We start from the raw sequence: 22,703 nt of genomic DNA on the forward strand, positions 1-22,703 counted from the left end.
AAAAGGCAAACGGCCTGGGGACCTCCAACAAATCTTCATTAATAATTCCAAGGGAATACTCAAACATATTTCTTTTCGCAATTACCGCCGGGACAGCGTCAAAGTCCGAGCTAATTGGGAGCTTTCGGCCACTCGACTTTTAATGTCGGTCGGCCCGCACAAAACCGATAGCAGCGACTCGCCTACGCTATCTATGTGAATAATTACATTGCTGTTTCTACGTCTCCCACCGCCAAATATAACTGGAATTTTCGCGAAGTCTGCTCTCTGCTACTCGAGATAAGACGAATCTTTTCGGTGCACTGCTTGCGCAGTATTGAAATAGCTATTATGATTTTTTTTTTAAATTTTAATATATATTGTGCCCGTAAAGTCATAGTTTATTTTCGTTATATCTATGTCGTTGTTTTAAACTATGTACTAGATACGCACTTTATTGATTTTATTTAGTGACATGTGGCGAATAAATAACGTGAAAAAACGTCAGGTAACATTACAGCATAATACTGCTATATACAATATATAAACAATGTTTGCGCTACATTGTAAACGAATCTTTCTTGTACTAAATTTAACAGAAGATAATAATATATTTTTTGCTGTGAACATAGCAACACAGATACCTGTTACTATCGTATTTACACATCTCCGTAAATTGCAATCTTCTAGGAAGACCGAATCAATAAAAACGGATAAAGTCTTACTTATCAATGTTTTATTATTCATTGCTCTAAATGTGTTTCTTTTTAAATTTGTTACATAGAACTGACATAGAAAACATTGACGTATTACTTGGATACATGAAATATAGTAGTATATATAAGAGAAATACATATGTTAGAGAAAACAATTTATTGATAAGTGAAAGTGAAACAAAGTACTCAGATTGATTGGTTATAGGTGTAAAAACTTTAAAGAGTTGAATGTATAGCTCATTTGTTAATTAAACTTTTCCATCTACTCACAACCGAACAAAATTTTGAAAACGCTTTATCTTGCTATATCATAATTACGTAATTGATTATTTCCGAAACCTTTGATTTTTTAGATAGGGTGTACAATACATTAATTGAAAGCAAATAAGCAATATATTTACCTCTTAGGAACCTTTTTCAGCTATAACGAATCATCGTTTGTAAGCGGATAAATACGACTAAATTAAAAATAGGTTCTGTACTATGGATGTGCCTTAATATTATCAAAGATAATGTAATGCCGTTACATAAAAGAAGTCAGAAGATGATTCGATTCCGAGGGCTTTTACACGAAAGTGCGTAAACAGGCAGTCGCGCAAGTGTCGCGCTCGTGAAAGTTGGGAGCGGTGTAAATGGAAATGGATGCACTCGATCCGCTGGTGCACCGCCATCGATCCGCAGTTCGTCGTCCTACTTACCGACCTCCCCACGATTGCTCGCAACGATTATACTAACCTGTCCCGTGTCCACCGTTGTCTAATCGTGCATTTTGCCCTACCTTCCTTTTTGCATTTTATTTTTTATTCGTCGCATTTTCTTAAAGAGATGTGAATCTTAATAGTAAGATATCGTGTCTTTGGTCTCACAAGCGTAGGCGCTATGAAGTTCAAAGTTTTGTGTTTGCTCTCTGCAATATCATGTATTATACTCTTACTATCAAGTAAGAAATTACCATATCTCATCGTTACTGTTAAGAATGGTTGATGCGGCTTAAGAAAAATTAAGTAAGACATAATTTAAGATATATCCGTGAGGTTTCGTAATTTCATAATAGAATTCCGAAAGCAATGCTTTTGTGCAATGAAAACCAACAAACTCTAGGATATTGTTAAAAGTAAAGTAATATTTTGAATAATGAAACTGCTGAATGCATACTCAAATTGGATATATGTATATTAGCGTAGCCATCAAGCATTTTCAAAGTAATGTCATTTTGTATATTCATTGCAATGTTTAACCTAATCTACTTTTCCTACTAATATGTAATAACTAATACAATAGAATAGAATGTGAATGTGATGAAACTGTTACGCGTACTTTGCTCTACAACCATCTGTACTCTTTTGCATACATCGTGGCGAAATATATCCTTTGTAAATTAACTTTGTATATGCTTCAAATATATATCGTGTAAATGAAGATTACAACTTAACCTTATTTTTTATCGTATCTCAGTTTGTTAAAATTTCTTACAAAGATTCTTTGTTTTTGTGGATATGACTATTATGTTAGCTTTAATTAAAAAAATGCGAGCAGTATTTGTATTTATTTATGGCGTGTTACAGCTGTTTTTATAAATATTAACAGCAAAATTCTTAATGAGACTTGAAAGTTCACCAAATAAAAGTACGAACCTTAAACATTTATATCTATTTTATCAAATGCGCTTCAAACTTCGAAATGGCCACTCGAAAATAGAATTTGTTTTTTTCCCTCTGATATTTTGTATTCAAACTGTACTGAAAGACTATAAAACCTGCAGTTCAAGAGTACTTAAAATCAGAATATTTACGGGTCCCCCGGTACGCGCTGCCGACGCCAACTTTTAGCCGGCAGTTAATAAAATTAACACAGTGAGATATAACTTAACTATATACTATACACTCCTTGCGAAATGTGCACGATTTTTCTGTCAACGTTCTTAAAAATTACCTAAAGGGATTTTCACAGTACTGCCCGTAGCGTTTGCGGCGATATTTTCACAAATCCTTGTGGCTTTTCATCGGGGAACATATCTTTAAGTATCATGTTGTTATATGTTTTCTCTATCTTTATAGTAGCCTCTGTTTTAGTTAACATTTGTGTACATACATTCTCTTTACATGTATATACCGACCAAAGTTTTTGTTTCTGAAAAAAATTAATGAGCTCAAAGCTTTTTGGGTTTAACTATCTCGAAACTCGGATCTTTTGCTTAAAGTAATTTTTTTTATCAATATAAGCTTTAATAAAAATAAATGTTGTCCAAAAGAAAGTTTCTTCTAGATCACGACTAAACCGTAAAGAAAAAATGTTATTCATATGTATATATGTGTAAACATGTGGATCATGTATGATCTACTTCTTCTTTTAAGCCGATAGACGCACATTGTAGGGCATAGGCCTTCACAAAAGATCGCCACAAATAATTTTAATTTTATTTTTAATCACATTTACGTTTAAATTAAAAATAATTAGATGAAATCCGTCTGGAAACAACCCACGTTTAATATTTTTCTTGGCAGACGACTGAAATATTCAGATATTACTTTTATTAAAAAAGAACTAAAACTATAAATTCCACATTGGGAATTTGCAAGTCAAGTGATGCGGTGCTTGACCCCTCTTGGCAAAACCTCGCAAACTCGCTCGTCACTGTGCACGTTATTGAAAAACCGAACCGCGACTCTCTCTGTGACTAGTACAATAGACGGGCGAAAAGAAAAAAATGTACCACCAAGAATATAATTTCGTAAGAAAAGGCTAAGCTTAACTTTACTTCCGGGACTCGAACAAAAGCCGGGAAAACGGAGAAAAAGACTGGACTTTTCTTGTACCTTTGTAAATTATAAATGTAATTGCTTAGTAGAAATCTGGACTCACGGCTTTAGTTACTTTAAAGCTTTCCAATATAGTTTATAAACGTAATCCATTTATTGATACTTGCATCGCGAGAGGGATAAATTGTAAAAATTAAATCATTAAGACAAAAAATTCATGAAAAGACAAGTCTTGCTACTTGCTCTGTTATATGATAACATTATTGTTTCAGTCGTAACACACTGTTTAATGAAGGTTTCTCCCATAGATTGCCAACAACACTGGTTGGAAAGGGCCTGCAATCATCGTCCATCGACGACCTTAACAAGGATATTCGTGACCTTGTTGGTAGATGTTTCTTGTTCCGGTTAAGAACCCGGCCCCGGTGGCTATCTATTCTTTGCGCTGTGGTCTGCAGTCTGACACTTCAATTTTCCGTTGGCTGGACTATGCTGTTTTATAATAATCTGTAATGATAAAATTTATATTTTTACTACCGCGCGTTTTTGAGTTACCCGACGTACATTTTATCTGAATCACAGTAGGTTTTTACGTACCCATCTTTGCTAAAGGAATTTTTAGTTCATGTTCGTGATTAAATACTTTGCGATTATTGGAAGTAATTGCTCTATTGAGGAGCCGAGGATCTCTTACAAAATATGGTTGTGAAAAATATTTCAAAAGACAATGTGTATTGCAACCCTTTGATTTTTATCATGAGTACAATTGTTGTTATTAAAATAAGTAAAAAATATTATTTATTAACATTATTTTGTTATCGTTAAATTCGCTATTAGTATAGTCTTACACGTTGTCGTCGTCGTTTCAGCCCATAGACGCCCATTGCGAGGCATAGACCTTACCAAAGATATCTATGGAGATAGTCCTCCTAGAAGATATCTATGAGGGAATTATACCATTATCACCACGCGATGACGATCGCGGTGTTATATTATGGCACGCAGAGGAAGTTGCTTCTCATCCTCTGGAAACTTAATCGAGAGTAATGGCAATGCAGTGTTAATTATATAAGATTTATCCCGGGATTCGAACCCACGATATCAAGTCTCAGTTCTCTACCCCAGGGTTACGGCTGTTCGTTGTTTTATTACTACGTAAATGTTAATAAACCTTAATAATTTTTGGTTAATATCTACGGTACAAATGTTTATTATATGATACGTATATTTGTACAGATATTGTTCGTAGTAAGCTTGGCAAGCGTAACTGATATCATTTTATAGAACAGATCATTCATATTATTTACAGTTGTGTACCCAGTTATATTATACAATAAGTTTATCTCAGTTAGGGATACATAATATGAGTATTCAGATACGATATCAATTCTCGGAAGCCATCAGTGTGCGCGTCACGCTTTAATAATGGTCGAGGAGCTCGGTACAACTGGGTATTCATATATTTCAGTTATTATGTCACATTGTCTCGATATCACTTTAACTGTTTAAACATTCTTTTAACAGTTTCAATACCTGCACATAACTAGACTTTTATAAACAATATGGAACGTTCAAAACTTTAAGTTAGGTAAAAAAAACTTATATACCTTGACTATGTTGTCGGTCTCCCTCTAGGTGCAGTAGTCAAGGTTGCGGGAAGTCACTGAATAAGCTAAGAGTAGGAATGGTCATCGTCATCGATTTAAGTTAATAATTAATAGATTACTAATAGAACCGGTTGAAAGCAGCCTGCATGCGGCGTCTTTCGACTACCATAACAAGGTCTACCATGTAAAGTGAACGTCCACGCTGCGCTTACCAGTCTGCAGTCCTCGCTTCAGAACCTTAAGGTCCCAGCGGCTATACGTACTGCATGTGGCCAGTCCATTACTTTAACTTGCCAATCCGCTAATTATTTTATAACATGGTTGCGCAATCTGTAATAAAATAATTTATGAGCAAGTGAAATTTCACTTAATCATTTTTGTGTTTGAACATTATTGGCGAAACAAATCATTACGTTCGTTTAATATACATGTGGTAAAGATATAAAATCCTGATAAAACATGTCTACTCGTTATCTTAAAACTCTTGTCTTTATCGTAAATAACACTAATATTTACACAACCGGAACAGAAACGTTTTACGTTCAACTGCTCGAAGGCAGATCCAGGCATTTTTTTAGATGCCCTTCAGCATGAGAATCACACTTCTGATATGTGTTAAGCATGAATTTATTTACACAGACAGTTTAGGCAAAGTTTTTGGGATCCTCTTAAGTGAATTAACTAAACTAGTACCAAAGAAGTAAATATAGTTAATAAACACAATATCAAAATTCGACCAATTAAAGAGTGTGAGGCAAGATCAAATTGTCTGGAAAGTGCTTGTGTCGACGTTCCGTCTTAACAATCAGGCCAGCTTTGTTTTTTTCGCATAATCGTTAATGAAACAATATTGTACTTCTCGAATTGGTAGCCGACAATTGTCTTCTCCAAATTGTTCTTTGTTATCGTTCAATTCCATTGTTTACTTAATAAAACTTCGCCATGTGTCTGGATGGATACAACGTTTGTTAACGGCAAAACAATGTGGTACGTGCTGTAACATAGACCTAAATCTTCCTACGATAGCCCAGATTATAAAAGAGTCTACTGACACCCATAAGCCGCCCGTGCCGTCGATGTCGGATCTTAAATTCTTCTTTACAAAAAGCGTTGCTGGGAGTTTCATTTGTCATTTATACGATCAGTTCTAACGCATTTAGAAAAGGTAGTGATGTTAGCGACCGTGCAAGTCAAGGTTTGGCTCGCATTATGAGTTAAAGCCCAAGCCAGTCCCAACTGTGAGAAGAGCTCGGCGGCCTTCCAATCCCGTAATTAAATAGTATATACCGGCAGGTGCCGAGGGTTCAGAGAAAGCTTTGCTTCCAGAAACGAACTTTAGGCATTATCTTTTCCTTGTCTTCTCAAACCCATGGGATTTGTAAATGTTAATAAGGCAAGACTGACCGGTATACGGACAATATATCTTAGGGTAACGTATATCATCGTATATGAAACTTTGTTTTAACTTTTCATCATCTATGCAATTATTTTATGACCAAAAATGATAAAAAGGTTATTTAGAATATTCTAGTAAATGATGATGGGATACGATTTTTGTTGCTATATTTCATGTGAATTTATATTAAATGTTACTAAAGCAAAATGCCTTACTTGAAAACTAATCATAGGAAAAGATAACCAGTAATACGGTAAACCCTTGGATAGAACGTCAATTGAGCAGATTAGTTATGAAATAACTAATTTGCTCAATTGACTTATTCTCACCAATACAAATATAATGGAAAGCAGCCATGTTGTTACACGAGCAAACGGCCGACGTTCACAATTCAACATCAATGAGTTCCACAATGGGCACGCTTAACCACATTAACGATTGCAGCGGCTCACGCAAGCGTGTTGCTGTCGCTGCGGGCGCAGGGTGCAGTAGCCTCCCGCTTTTATGATACGCCCGTGCTGTTTATTATGCCGGGTTAACTGTGACAGTTCACGATACTTTTGTTACCAAAAGTCACTTTTGCTATATCACTTTGTTCAGTTTAATTGTAATACTGAAAAGCTCAGAGCGGTCTTCCCGTGACCGCTTACCACTTCCACATTAACTCTTTACGTACACGGAATTATAGAAGTTAAAAAATTATAAAACACAAAAATTTAATATCGAATTTATTTGAAATTTACCGTTATCTTTCTTATAACACTAACAAAGAGCGTATGAGTTAGTTTGTAGTCATAGAACTAGCGCTAAATCTATAATTGTGATGTCAAGCCGCTCCATAGTTGTGAAAGTGAAAACAATCGAAGTAGCGTTAAACAATTAACTATTTCAAGGTGGCAAAACAAATTCGTTGAGGGCCTTTACCCAATCATTTACACTCAGACTTATTAGGTATCTATTCACTCTGACCCTGAAGAGATCCGGGTTATAATTCGCGGGAAATAACGAAGCCGGCAGATCGTTTCATACTCGGACTGTGCGGATCAAAAACGTTGAGTTGTTACGCCTCCAACGAAACTCCACAGTGCAAGGGTGGCCGTAGGCTGACTTCCTATTCGTTCTATAATAGATGTGCATCTGCTTAATATTTTATATCTTTCTTGTCCTTTTAGAGTTTTTTTTTCAATTCAAAATAGTCTTGTAAGCGTAGCTACACGTATTTATTTATTACACGTACTTAAAAATAAATTTATACGCAAACATTAATTAGGAAATTGTAATTAATCTATAATTTTGATGTTAAGCAACTGTGTTAGCAGTTTATTTATATTTTTATTTATTTTAATAAACATACTATTAACTGTTCGTAAAATTTGTTGAAAATTGTCACTTATCTTCACCTATAACCATATTTTAATCACATACGCTTTACAAAGCGTCATGATCATCACGTCAGTACATACACGACCACTGCAAGTCTAAGGAAACCCCCCAAAGATCGCCAAAAAAAATAACTTAAGTAACATAAGATACTACTTAACTTTATAAAGTATACGTAATTAAAACTATGTAATGCGTTCACTAAGTAATCATTCCGTACGTAAAGTAAAATTAACATAACCAACTAATTGTTATAGATTAAGTGGACCGCACTCGATAATAAAACATTTAGTTGACGGGAGAAGTTGACTAGCCAATATTTGTCACATGGTAAAAAATCAGCAAATATTTGACACGAAAGGAGTCGCGCTGAGAGTGCTAGAGACGGCGAGCCTTGCCAAAAAAGCTATTTTCGTAATGGGCGCGACAAGGTTTTTTTTCTGGTAGCATTAGCAGATTTAACGTTTAAAGTTACGTTCGGCTGAAGCTTATCTTGATTTATGTCGGTGAATTCGCAGCACTCATGTTTCGGTAAGCTTTTCATAACGTACTCGCTTTACAAAAGATTTTGGAGCGTAGAAAGCATATGCAGATGGTTTCCCGTATTAGTATTACAATTTTTTTAAAAAAAAAACCTTGCGTTGTTGTTAAGTAATCTTTAATTCACCGCAAATACTTTCAGTAGAATATCACTGACATACGTATATACAGGGTGATTGATAATAAGCGTAAAAACTTTTAAGCTTTTACACCTATTTCCGAACACAGTATAAGGTGGAAATCATTATTAAATATATTAGGTTTATTTATTTTTTATATTGGATTGCGTCAGGCTAATAACTTGTAGCAGACCGAAGCCTGAGGGACAGATAGCAAACAATAAATAATTTTAAATTTGTAGTTATTCAAATTTTTAAAACACTTTTTCTTACTTTATTATTAAGTGTTTTATTATTTCTAAAACCACTGATATTTTGATAGAGTGTACCATACATTAATAAACAGCAAATGAGCTATACCTTTCACACCTTTAAAGTTGTTACATCCATAAACATGTGTACATGTTGTGTATATTTATTCATCGTTATGTGTAATAAATATGTTTTCTTTTCTATTGTCGGTTAGTCGTTTTACCTGTACAAACAGTATCACGTCTACCATCATTTGATTTCCAAGAAAATAAGCTTTAACAATCAATGTTTTGCCGAAGTTTGGTCAATGACTTATTAAAATTATTAAGAAGGAATATTTGTTCTGTGAAAATTCAATTTCGCTTCAATTTGATAGCAATTGGTAGCAGGCGAACATTGAACTTCCAAGATAAGGCGTCGTTATTGTGCCTTTAATGTCCAATTTTCATGTTTCAAAGCGCTTGTATTTCTTTGTCTTGTTTGTGAACGCTCAAACATTTATTAGTTTGATATATTATTTTAATTTTATCTATATACGTGTATCGGAGAATGTTTGATACCTATTGAAAGCTAAAAGGAGAGTTTTTATTGTTATGGATAATGTATGTTCCATCCAACCGGTCCTATTGGAAATCTATGAGGGGCCAAATCGTTTCCATTTTTTTTGTGTAATTAAAAATAATTTTCTCGTGTTGGTGGCAACAACAATAATTTCTACTGTTTGTATATGCTGTAACATTAAATAACTTATTTCATATGAAACTTTTCGTTCATATAAACATTCGGGTGCATAAAATATTAAACAGATATCCTCGGCATGTAAAGTATGTTATATGAAAACATAAAAATTAAAAATATTGTAATGGTAGTTCTGTATTCTATACATCTTTTATATTTGTGATTATTAATTTTAGTATGTTTGCTTGAGAACCGTAACGGTTAGTTACAGTAACGCTAAAGTATCGCATTCGAATGTAGTTTGCTTGGTGTTGAAACCTTTGTCACCTGCCTATTGAGGATGTGAGTCACCGCAACACGGTGTTATTCGTACAACGGCTTAATGGCGTTTGGACATGACATCCGAGACATTTGCTTAATGATAATATAAAAGGGGTTATGAATAGGCTACTAGTGTTGTAAAGAATGGCATTAATTTACCATAGACTTCACTATTAATTTTAGTGATATAAAATAAATATTACAGCTTATATTTTGTTTGATAAATATTTTAAGAAAATTGTGATTATACAGGTAGATTGGTTATAGATGTATAAACTTGAAAGACGTGAATCTATAGCTTTTGTCAGCAAAGACTTAAAAAAATGTATAAAATGATCACTCTGAAATATTTTATATTAAGTTATTTTTTCTATTGGTATGCGGCAGGCCAATAATTTTTAGAAGTACAAAGTCTGCAAGGACAGATGAGGTGTTATCGTGTGTGTATATATATACGTGTATATATACACATGTATGTATGTATATATGTATATATATATATAGTATTTGCTTGTTCCATTATTTAACCGTAATAACTATAAAACAAGAAGACATTGTTTAATAATAAAAGACTTCGATATTAAAAATAGAGACATAAGAACAATAGCTGTTTAAACAATTACTTTTCTCTGGAATCTTAAACTTGTGCTTGATTACCTCTGCAGTGGCAGACAAAGGCCCAACCAACATATGTCAATCATAATACGCATTGAATCGAAAATTTATCTGCGTGTCGGCACATGCAAGCTTGCAAGCTGTTACTTTTGACACAAAATGAAAACTATGCTCATATTTTTTAATACTACTAATTTAACTCCTTAACAACCTCTCCGGTCGTTTTGCAACCCACTGATTTCATCTTAAATTTAATTTTCGTCGTATATTTTACTAGCCCTTAAATATATATAACAAAAAATAAGTTACAATCCTTCGTTCTCATACACTAAATGGACAGAACATAATGTAACATATTTCATCAAGTCTCCGAGACAGGTTGTTCATACATCCCAACTCCTATTTACTGACATTTATAGGTGGGTAATGCTACTTGAAAACATTTACAATGTAAATTCCATCATAGTTTAACAAACCGTGTTAGTAAAATTGGTTTTATGAAAAGATGTCAATCATCAGTCATAGTACCTGTCTAGGTTTTTATGGAATATTCATTTATTAATAATCCACTCAGAGTACTAGTGGCAAATAAAATGTGTCAATTATAAAGATGTAATGTATATAACATGAAACAAACAAAGAGTTGAACTAAATAGGTTCAGTAAAAGATGCTCGCTCGATTAATGTAGAACTTCATATTCTTGTTTACTCTCCAGTTTCATATTTTAGTTCTCGTGTTATTCCTCACGTAACAGTTCAGTGTTCCTGTAATGAGTTTTGTCTGTGAATGTCTTTGTCATATTATTCTGTTTACCTTTTAGGAACATTTTTCCAAATATTTTTATGAATATGACAGATATTAATTACATTTTAATTACATTATTCACCATTTATATGTATATTTAAATATATATATATATGCGTGTGATGGCTATACCTAGAGATGTATGTTTGAATGGCTATATGGTATAGAATCTCGCTTGTATTGCCCGTTGTGGATAATCCATATTGATGAAGTTTCTTCTGTTACCAGCACTTTCATCGCCCAATACTTATGTTGGGCTATTTAAGGTGGTATCTTTACAGTATTTTCTTGATAAAGCCAATAAAATAATAATGCTCGAAATAGTATAAATTAATCCAATTCGTTAGAATGCACGATCATTCAAACACAATCATTTAAACTAAACACTAATTACGCACTATTTTTTTTCTTTTACTATTCGGGATATTTAATATTTCGCAATAAAAAAATAACATTTTAAACAACGTACGGGCCGGGTCACACGTTTTACATAATATCGTTCTGGCTAACTAAAGCTCATTTACCCACCTAACGTAACTATTCGCGTTACTGGGGACTCGTTAATAAGTTTCAACGGCTACGTATATTGTTTATAAAACAAATAGCTATATATGAATTCTTGCTAGTTTAAGAAGTCCGTGCATTGTTGATGTTAGCTCTGTTACAGTAAATATGTTTTTCTCTCTTTAATGTTTAATTACCTACCTCCACCTCAAACGCACATAGACTCCCACTGCAAGGCACAGGCCTGCCTCAAAGATATCTATGGGAGAATAGACCATAATCGCCACAGTTGGCAGGCAGGTTGGCGATCATAGTGTGGTATTGTGGTACGTTGAGGACTTTGCTGCTCATCCTCTGGAAACTTGTATGTGAGCAGTGGCAATCCTTCATAATTCACAAAGTGTAAATTTTCTAACTTTAAACCCCGGATATCGAACTAACGACGAACGAACGCAAGTCTCAAGATCGTCTTTTTTTTCATTAAGGCACCAGAAATCCCCTTCGCTCAGCATGGACCATTGGTTGTTTTTTATAATTACGGATAGAATTTGGTATAACAATAACTACTTAATTGAATATTACCTAAATTATATTTAAACTTTGAATTATACCGAAAAACTTTACCCTAGAACAAATTCGTCTGTCTGCCTTCTGGGTGGAAATCAGGCTGCGCTTGCCGTTTTCTCTTGACTTTTAGTATCCCTTAGTAGTGACATTTTCTGGTTATAAAATGACTTACCTATTAAATAAATAAATGAATTACCTATATAATTTCAGTGGTAGTTTCGTGTAAACTGAATCCGTTAATTAATAAAAAATGCAAAAGGTTAAAGCACTGAGCGCAAATCATTAACTGAATGCAGAGAGTGGAGTCTCTAGTGCGGTTCTGAGTACAGTTCAGTTCCTGTTCTGTCATTGCAAAGTGGTCTCTACAATAAAAGCTCACCCGCAAACTTGGATATTGTTCTGTGACCACAACGAATATTTATCTACCGAACAACAAATAAACTTCACACAATGCGCAGTTATAAAAGTTACCGTAATGGTTTAAGGTTGAATTGCGGGATAAACTTGTAATGCAAAGGTCATTTGCGAAGTCGCTAGAAATAAAATAAGATTTTTTAATTAAGCTATTTTATAATAAAAGCATTATAAAACAATAGATACGTCACAAGTAAACATCAAGAAGAAAACATCGAATTACCTTCATATACATTCATTTACTTCATGAGCTATTTATTCTTATTAAGATTAAACTTAAGGTGCATTAAATGGTTAATACGAAAAGAAGTGAGAACAAAAATAAATATACGAAGACGCGGTTTCTTAACTTAGGAACACTGCGGTTTTTCTGTAACTCGCTTCCTTATTTAAGTAAAAGTAGCTATACCTATTTAAAAAAACGGGTTTTTCAAGAAAGTTCCTGTGGGTGCCTATATAAAAGTTAAACTTGCTAACCACTAAGGCGCCGAGTCAAGGAGGATGTGTGTCCTTTTGGGATAAGACCTCCATTAGGATATATGATCTAGTCTTTAGATATACTCCGGTACGTTTTACAAATTAACATAGAATAAGAAAAGATTGTAAATAGAAAAAAGACATTACGGACTATTGAGAGGAACTGTGTGCCGCAATACCATGTATGTGTGTAAAAATGCCCCGCACAAATTGTAATTAACAGTATAAATAGAAGAAGTAAATAAATTTACATGTAAAGAATAGAATAGAAAATATCGAAAATAAAATGTAAATAACGAATATATAAATAAGAGCAGATAATTAGCAATGTATAAATAGTAATTGATAATAAGTAATCTAAGGAAAATAATAAAGTAGGAATAAATGTACAAGCTCGCGTTAAACGCAGAAATAAGAGGGAATAAATGCGGAAATAAAAGCTAAATGAAAAAATTATTTACCCTATATAAAAGGTCTCTGCTATTTGACGGCGGAGGACTTCAGGTAACATAATAAAAAAATTACGTTGACTAAATTTCTCTTACGATAGTTTAACTTCAAATATATTGGAATAAATTATGACTGAAGATTTGCACACTATTCTATAAAGTAATTTTAATACCGAAAGTTATTACCGAATGACAACATAATTTAAAAATTAGTATTAAAAATAGAATTATTAATCGTAGATGTTTTAACCTATTTTTATATTGAAGGTTATTGTTTATTACATATGGCGCTTTATTCACAGATGACCCTCAATCCACGGTGTTCGGTTCGGTGACAGAAGGTGTGTTCGAGGGGAAGATGATCACAAGTGACGGTACTTTCTACGTAGAGCACGCGCGAAGGTACTTCCCACCCAACGGGACTAGAACGCGAGTTCACTCTGTCATATACCGAGAGAGTGACGTCAACGATCCCTACGCCCATAGGCGACACGGTGAGTAATTCGTACAATAGAAAATTTAAAAAATAGAGTTTATATTTTTGAAACCAAAATATTTTAAAAAAAAAGGTTAAATCACACGCTCCTGAAAGATTTAAATAATGTATGTTATTTTGTTAGTGATATTTTTAATTACACAAAATGCTTGTCGACAATTTTATGATAAAACATCGGTGTCGAGGCGTAGCTTCTGATTTTCCATTATGATCATCACCATTATCATATCAGCCGGTAGACGCCCACTGCAAGGCATAGACCTCCCAAAAAGACCGCCACGAGGACCGGCCTTGCACTTTCAGCATCTAATCGATTTCCGTTACTTTCCTGATCTATGTCGTCGGTTTAGTTGTGGAGGGCCTACCCACACCACTTATTCCGGATCGTAGTCGCCACTCCAGAATCTTTGGCCAGCGGTTGCACTAGGTATACGCCCCGCCTACTGCCGCTTTACATTAACAGGAAAAAATTTAATCTACACGATAAGAATATGTGTAAAAATAAAATTGACATAGCGATAATATTTTCAATCCCGCCGAGTAGTCATGGAGCGCTGACATATAATAGCGACTTCCTGACCGTTATCTTGCTTGGCTTACAGTGTGATATATAAAAATGTTATACGGTGTGAATTTATATTGCTGCATAAATCAATTACTCGTAAATTTATGAAAATTGTTTTTCGAAAGGTTTCAATGTTGCGATCTCTTTAATTGGATAATTTTGTTTTAAATAAAATTTCGAATTTAATAAGTGACGCAATGAAAATAAAAATGAAAGATTAGTTTGCATTATTCAAAAAAAAAAGTAATGTTAAATTAAATATACATTATATAAATATGGGAAAAAATAACATTGAAATATATCGAATTCTTAGTTCACAATTTCACAGAGGAAAAATGTATACGCCTTTCGTCTTGATTTACTACAGTGATTATTTGTCAGGATTTCCTTTTTCGTGTCGGAAGGATAAATCGGATTTACCAAACTACGTAATGTTTGTTCACGTTAGACGAGAATCGCACGCGAGCGGCGTCGATTATTGTATGACATTTATTTTTTTTCCAATTACACTAGTGCGCGAAGAATCGTGTAGGAAATTGCAATTGATAACTCATATTTACACTGGTATATGGCTAAGTTAATTTCCAGGCACGTGGTCTCTAGAAAATAAAATTAGTTCGTAAAAAATCGCTTCAAATAGTCATAATATAATAAATACGAGGTTAAAACGTACCAGAAAATCATTGGTTATATTTATATTACAAAATGTCTCAAATATTTAGTAATATGGCTTTGTTACTATCGTAAGAACTGATCGCAACTGTATTATAATACAGTATTATTTATATAATTAAACAAACTGTAATCAAAATTTGAATAATTGAAATTGTGTCGTACAAAAGGTAACAGCTTTATAGGCTATTATTTAATAGTTCAAAGACGAAGTCTGGGACATAGGACCTTGTTGTGAACTGTGCTCTGCTGAGGCGTCCTATGACTGAAATTATTATTATAAACGAAGTCTTTTGCTGAAACGAAAAGCTATTTTCTGTCTTGATGTTAAATATATTGATACCGTTGATAGAATCAAATAACAATATGATTCATTTTCGTTACACTTCGTTAGGAAAAAGGAAAAGTATGATAATTTTAAACATATCATCAGAAAAAAAAACAATTTTCCTGTTTTAGATATTGAAACGGAAAGTTATGTTAAAAGGATAGTGGTAGTGCTTAAGTTTGACACCTTTCTATTTTAGTTGTTTCAAACTATCTTAAATGTACGGTTTACATTGGTTTCATATATATATATATATATAGGTTTTATGACGTGCAAGGAAAATGATTTGTAATACTATTAAAAGTACAATTTAGTTTTTTTTTTTACTTATTAATGCTTCATTTATCAATATTTGATTTAAGTGGTAGTCTTCGGCAGTAAAAACATTAAAAAAATTTCACTTGATATAAGATGCAGGTTTTCAAACGTTCACAGCTAATATTTAGTCATATATTTTTGTAGAATGTAGATCAATTCTCAATCTCATAATATACGTACTAATTATTATAATAATGGTTAAATAAGTTAATGTTGCACGTACAATAACCACGGCTGTGTGTATTGAAACAGTAGTTTCTCTTTGCGGTATTGTTTAATAGTTTCGAGTCTGCACATCTCCCGCTGCAATCGGGGCACACATTGTGTTAATCGTATTAAATCAGGCACCGAATTCACCACGTATGCAATAACAACATTAACCGCTGAAATTCGGAACTGAGCGGCATAGAGGCGGTGGAGGCTCCGGAAAGTTTTACCACAGAGTGTCGCGCGCCAAATGGATCTCTACGCAAGGTCGTTTAACAAAGTTTAATCCCATTTGCCCCGTGCGCTGTCACCGGCTGATTGCGACAACGCTTCGTAAAATTCACTCTAATTACAAAGCTGGTCATCCAAATTCGTTACTTTTTAAGTTATTCAGCATGACTTGTCGTATTTAAGCTGATTTTGCTATATGTTTCACCCATTTAATGCTAAATGTGTTTATTACCAGCCCAATGTTTCCACTTTTACAACTAATAGTTTACTTTTGTCCAACCTAATTGTGGTTTAAGAAGGTAATAGTTACTTCTATATTTAGTCACAAGGCCAATACCGGCAACATAAATCTAATCATATTTAGGTTTATTTCGGGTTCTCTTACAAAATTGCCATCAGACCGGCCCACATTCCGCGCCGAGCGATACATATTCATTCGTCCGTAGGCTGCACTGAAATGGTAATTTCGTCTCGACAACACGCCCGAGCGTCGTTCTTTACATTTTTGCCAACTTAACGGGCGCAATTTCAGTGCGGTATGTACAATGAACCTCACCTGGAATATACATAAGCACATTTTCCGCTTATCTTATTCTCCGTATTTACCCTTTTACTAAATGAAAAATAAAATCGGTATAATTAAGGAATATTATCTTTCTCCGACTTTTGTATTTCTCGCTTTGCGTTATTACTACGTAATTAAAAGTTCTTTTTTTAAGGAGGTGAAAAATAATGAAATATTTTAAATATCCACACTGCGCTAAAGGTATAATAAAACTGTTTTTTTTTATTCATTAAACTGTATAATTTTAGTCATGAGTATTATTATGTTCGTATAACGTCTTATCTAATATCAAAGTAATGAATACTTTATTTTGTACAGCTTCTATGTTGTTTTATACACCTATGTTAAGAATACCAATAATGGAAAGCAAAGAAAGCCGACTTTTTCTAAGATTACATCTTCCCAATATTTTTCGTTTTTTTAATTCTAATTATGTTATTTGTAGTCTACAACCGCATTGGCGGCGAGAATGCAAGTTAGAGACGCGATATTACCTGTAAGGACTAAAGAATAATACTCCAATAGCCTCATTTGCGGTCAACGCCTGTTTTACGATGATAATTTGTGGAGCTGTAAACCAATTATGGTTTGAGCCGTTAATTTCTTATTTGTGTTTTGATATTGTATCTCACTTTACCAAACCGAATACAATGGAATTTAATCTCTCTGTCTATTAAAAAATAATACCATTCAGTAGCACTATATTGATCGATGATTTTCATTAAAATATTGGTGTTGTTACAATAAAAATAATGTTTAAACATGCAAAGGAAACTAACATGGACGACCCCGCACAAGCATGTAAATAGGTAAATTAAACAATTTCTGAAATTAAGTTTAATCTTTTCGCTTATCATTAAATTTTAGTAATTTATAAACTAAGCTGGAGGTGGGATATTTCCTAAAAAAAATATTTACTTAGTGTTTGAAATATTTTAATTATATTCTTATCAAATTATTTTACCAAACTTACTAAATAACCCAAAATACATAAACAAGGAACACCTATTACATGTTTTATTAATATTTTTTTACCTTCAGCCTTTATATGGAATCTACTTATGGTTTAGTATTAAATTTTCAACATAACGTTATTAAAGTAACGAAATTAAACGAAGTTGCATTCTAAAAGAGTTTTCCTTGTCTATTTAGAAAATAAAACTTTTTGTTATTTTGTTAATTTTAGAACGTAACGAAATAAGCCAGGTGTAATCCAAATACTATTCGACATAATCTGCCTATAACGTTCCTCTACATCACAACCTGTAACAATATCCTATGGAACACAAATTACATTGTTGTTACTTCTTTAAATCGGCTTATTATTTTAACCCTGTAAGTCTGTTGTAGTATTTATAATTGATTGTTTTAAATGATAGCTTACAGGAACGTGTCAGTATGTAATATTAAAAAAAATAGTTTTGGTTTAGAGAGCTTAGATCGTCTGATTTATGTAGATTTCTGCGGGCTTCGTTCGTTGTATTATATTTTTATGAATTTGTGCATATTACGTCTCACGTTACAACAACTTCCTTCCTGTAAATTATGGAATATTTGCCGAAAAAGTACGTCTTCTACCTTTTCGGCACTAAACTTTTTGAGGAAACTTCTAAACAATTGTTGACTGCGCCTTGTGGCATAAAAGAAAACAAACAAGGACACTATTTCTCTCTATAAAACATGTACGTGAAGATACAAAGTCCATTTTTATACAGAGTAACATTTCGGTTAAGCTTTGCGTACATTTGGCTAAAGGCACGTCGTTAAGAGGTTTTCGATCATATATAAAAAAGCTTTTCTCCATTGCCCTTATTTACTTACGTGAAAAAATACATTTATAAATCGGATAATTCTTGAAACTATAAACAATGGCTGTTATTCTCAATTCGTCATCATCATTATCATTATGTCAGCTAATAGATGCTCATTGCAAAGCCAAGCTTTGGGTACAACAATTGTCTTGATCACCTGTCTAGCACTGCCTGCATCCAGCGATATCCCCCGAACTTAACAATGTCATCGGTCCACCTAATTAGGGTCTAACCCGAGCCGCGTCTACCGGCTCGTGGTCTCCACTCGAGTACCTTGCGGCCTCAATGGTTGTCGGTTGTACGAGCGTTATGCCCCGCCCAATGCCACTTCAGTCGAGAAATTTTTCAAACTACGTTGGTGAATTTTTATTCACAATTACTTCACTCATAAAACAATATCAAATAAAAAAACAATGTTTTTGGACATTTATCATATACTTACTTGGACATTTATTATATATGTTACTTATTATTACTTTAAAGCGTTAGTTCTGTAAACGGAATTTTATAGGATTATTCAGTAAGTTGAATTAATTAAGCATTGTTTTTTGGTGTAATTCATGTTATCCATTCTATCGCGATGTACAAAGAATCGTTGATACGATGAACAACACGTACATCATTCTATCTTCTATAAAACATTCATTTGATAGGAATGAAGTAAAAAGGTAGTGATGTAAACAGGGGCCGTGTTTGTAGCTGCATTTGTTTTCATTACGACTTATTGGACAGTTGTATTGGGGGGTCCGTCCCTTTTTTATTCATTTAGCTCCAGCTTGTTATTTGAATATGAAAGAGTCGATTTGTACAATCGAAAATGATTGCTATTTATTGTCGTGATAAAGTTATTTTTACTGTGCTGTTGATTTACTTTATACGAATTTATGTGAAATATTTACAGCGCGCTCAGAATAAATCACTTCTATTAGCATTCTAGTAGCAAAGATTTAATAAAAATGAAATATCTAACATTTGTGTGGATCTTAAACGGTGGTATTGGTACAATAAATATCAATTATTATGCTTCGCGATGTTTAAAAAAATAACCCTACGTTTTATCGTGACACTAATAGGATTTTTCAGATTTTTCTTAACTTAATATTAATTTAGTTTAAATATCGTAAAAAGATTAAACAATCAAGGAATTCACGTTTAGATCAGTGATGCATCTCGACCATAATAGCGTATTAATTTACCTTATATTAAAGGTAATAAAAATTTCATATAATAAATTTCACCTATATTAAAGCCTAATAAATTTATAAATAGTATCTTAACTATGCAATGACCATTAAGTGGACCCAATACATAGGTAAGGAAGGTGTGGCGCAAAGCCGCTGACTGTGGGCAACGCAAGATCGTCGTCGTGGTGATGGGGAGGCCTATGCCTTCTTTCTGTAGCCGTCTTTCTGCTGACGTGATGATTACGCAATAAATTAAATAACAACAAGCTTATATGTATTTTAAATTTTATATTCTTCAAATATACATATACGAGCGTTGTGGTCTCCATATACGCGCTGTTTTTATTTTTAAAATGGAGTGGCATGAAAAAGCTGCAGGGATTTTCGTTATATTTTAGCAATCTCTATATTAGAGAATTCTACTACAACCATTTTATAGATCTATATGTATTCGAAACTGCAAATCAATATGCATTTCAATTGTGAACAAATTGCTCGCTACCATTAAGCTACTGTATAATGCAAAAGCTACGGAGCAGGGAACGAGGTGCATTGTTAACAATCAGCGCCGCATGAGGGCCGTGGTCAAAATGTTCTAGTTTAATGCACGGATACACTCCCTGCTGTATACTGCGAATAGTGGTTTGTTAATTCTACGACTCTGGTTATAGTTTTGACACGCTATTGTTCTGTAATTTAGTATTTGTCGCCGGTGAATCGCAACCTATGTCGACTGACCTTTGTGTTCTCATTTCTTTGTTTCGACTTTTTAAATTAAGATATGGTATAAAACTAAGTGATGAAATTATTTTTGGTATAGTATTACCAAAACCTGTGAACCCTACGCACGGCGGGGTGTGCAGCATACGCGAGCGTTGAGGGCGGGCTGACGAAAAAGTGAGGTTGATATTCCTCCCTATTCAGCCGCGCGTACGTAAGGCGCAGTATAGCAGTTTCGGTTATGCTTTATAAGAAAATTGTACTAGTGCTATAGTTGACAACTGAAATAAAAGAATAGATCCGACTGGGAGTGCGGGAAATCAATGCCTTTCCGAAGACTTACTTTCTTTGTTCACTCCGCTTATATTGCAAGAGCATCATCGGGGTTTTTAGGTACAAATCCAATATAGTCCAACGCAGAAAAAGGCGGAGTATCTTTCTCCAGTGTTTCTTAACTGTAATTGTTGTTTTATTATTAGGATTCAAAATTAAAAACAAAAAAAACAACAATCATTATAACATTTCTTCCTGTGATTTACATGTATATGCTGACCAATTTCGTGGTTAACAAAACTCATAACGTTTTCTTTAATAACATAATGCGAAATAATTTTAGTCTCGTAGCACAGAATTGCGCAAACTTGAAATGCCACGTGGTAAACTTTGGTCTATTAAACGTTTATCTACTTTATTTGTTTATTTTCGTAAAGCCTTACTACACAATAGAACTCTTAAGTGTCCCTAAACTCGGCTAGCTTGCGATTCTACACGTCACGTCGACTCGTGCCGTACGAACTTCTCGTACAAATTGCTCGCCCGGCTTAGAGGGTTTAACCGGCAAACTGCTCCTGATATTTCATTTGTCGCAAAAACAATTCCACCTAAATCTGGCAATTTAATACTTACAGAGCTCCGCTGGTATTAGTCGCGGAAGTTGATTCGTATAAGCCTTATCTTTACGCTCCGCGACGTATACCTAATGGAAGTTTGATTAAACAACGTCAATCCATTATAAGCGCATTTAAATTGTTTTATATACAAACGTTCAATCAAAACAATCAAATGGCTATAAAAACGTATTGTAAAATTTGTTTCAATATTTATTAAATCAGTTAGAAAATTCGTACTATGTTGTGGAAGTCCATTTAAGACCCACAGAAATCTACATTATATTCCGGCGTATTATGTTTTATGAGCTTAAAGAAGATAATTGTCATCTTAATCAGCTGTATAAGATTATATATGCAGATGAGATACACAAAGAAATTCATTTAAAAAACGTTGTTCGGGTTATACATAGGCTTTGTGAGTATCAAAGATTAAAATTAGCAAGCGTAGGCAGAATTTAAAGTATCGTAAAAATCCCGTTAAGAACCGAAAGATTTACAACCTCTCTTAGAGGCCATTGCTCTTCGAATGTTTCGCTTAGTAAAAGTGTAAATATTTGATGTATCCAAACGGGAACGACAATCTGCTACAGCGGCTACATACGCGCACACGAAATGAAATCTGCGTGTTATTAATTTATTTCAGCGGAATGGGCAAGTTCCACAATTCCTTTTTGGTAGCAATTCGCGTACAATCCCATTTAACCACACCAAGATACGCGCCAATTGCCTATTTGTTTAGTCTTCTCGTAAACTTAACACTATTGTTAAGATAAGTGTATACCGGCAGGGAGAAGAATTTTTTTTTAAAATAGGTTATACAAGGTGAATGGTTATCATTTCGGTACAAAGTGATCACTCTGAAAAAAAAGGTTTTCTTGAAATGCGATAAAAAATAACTTCTGGCGGTACGAAGACTAGAGACATAGGTAATAAACAATAATTAATTTTTGTATGTATCTTACTATATTATCATTACGTTATTATTTCCGAAACAATTGTTTTTGGATAGGGTGAACCATAGGTTAATTGAAAAAAAAAATGAGCTTAACATTCACACCTTTAAAGCTTTTACACTATAACCAAACAACTTGTATTTTTTAAATATCATAGAGTAGTGGTATTTAAAATAAAAACTGAA

At 33.7% G+C, this 22,703-nt stretch overlaps 1 protein-coding gene across 1 annotated transcript in view; it reads left to right on the forward strand.

Annotated features, from left to right (window-relative positions):
• kuz (zinc-dependent metalloprotease kuz) overlaps nucleotides 1-22,703 on the forward strand; it is an 85,928-nt gene that overhangs the window by 42,327 nt on the left and 20,898 nt on the right. Inside the window, exon 4 of the mRNA XM_068775396.1 lies at nucleotides 13,881-14,072. Within this exon, the coding sequence (XP_068631497.1) occupies nucleotides 13,881-14,072 (192 nt within the window). The remainder of the gene's footprint in view (nucleotides 1-13,880; nucleotides 14,073-22,703) is intronic.

Source organism: Battus philenor, unplaced genomic scaffold (assembly GCF_028537555.1).
Source record: "Battus philenor isolate CCGP_79_NKW_IND1 unplaced genomic scaffold, ilBatPhil1.0.hap1 SCAF_8, whole genome shotgun sequence".
NCBI classification, from domain to species: Eukaryota; Metazoa; Arthropoda; class Insecta; order Lepidoptera; family Papilionidae; genus Battus; species Battus philenor.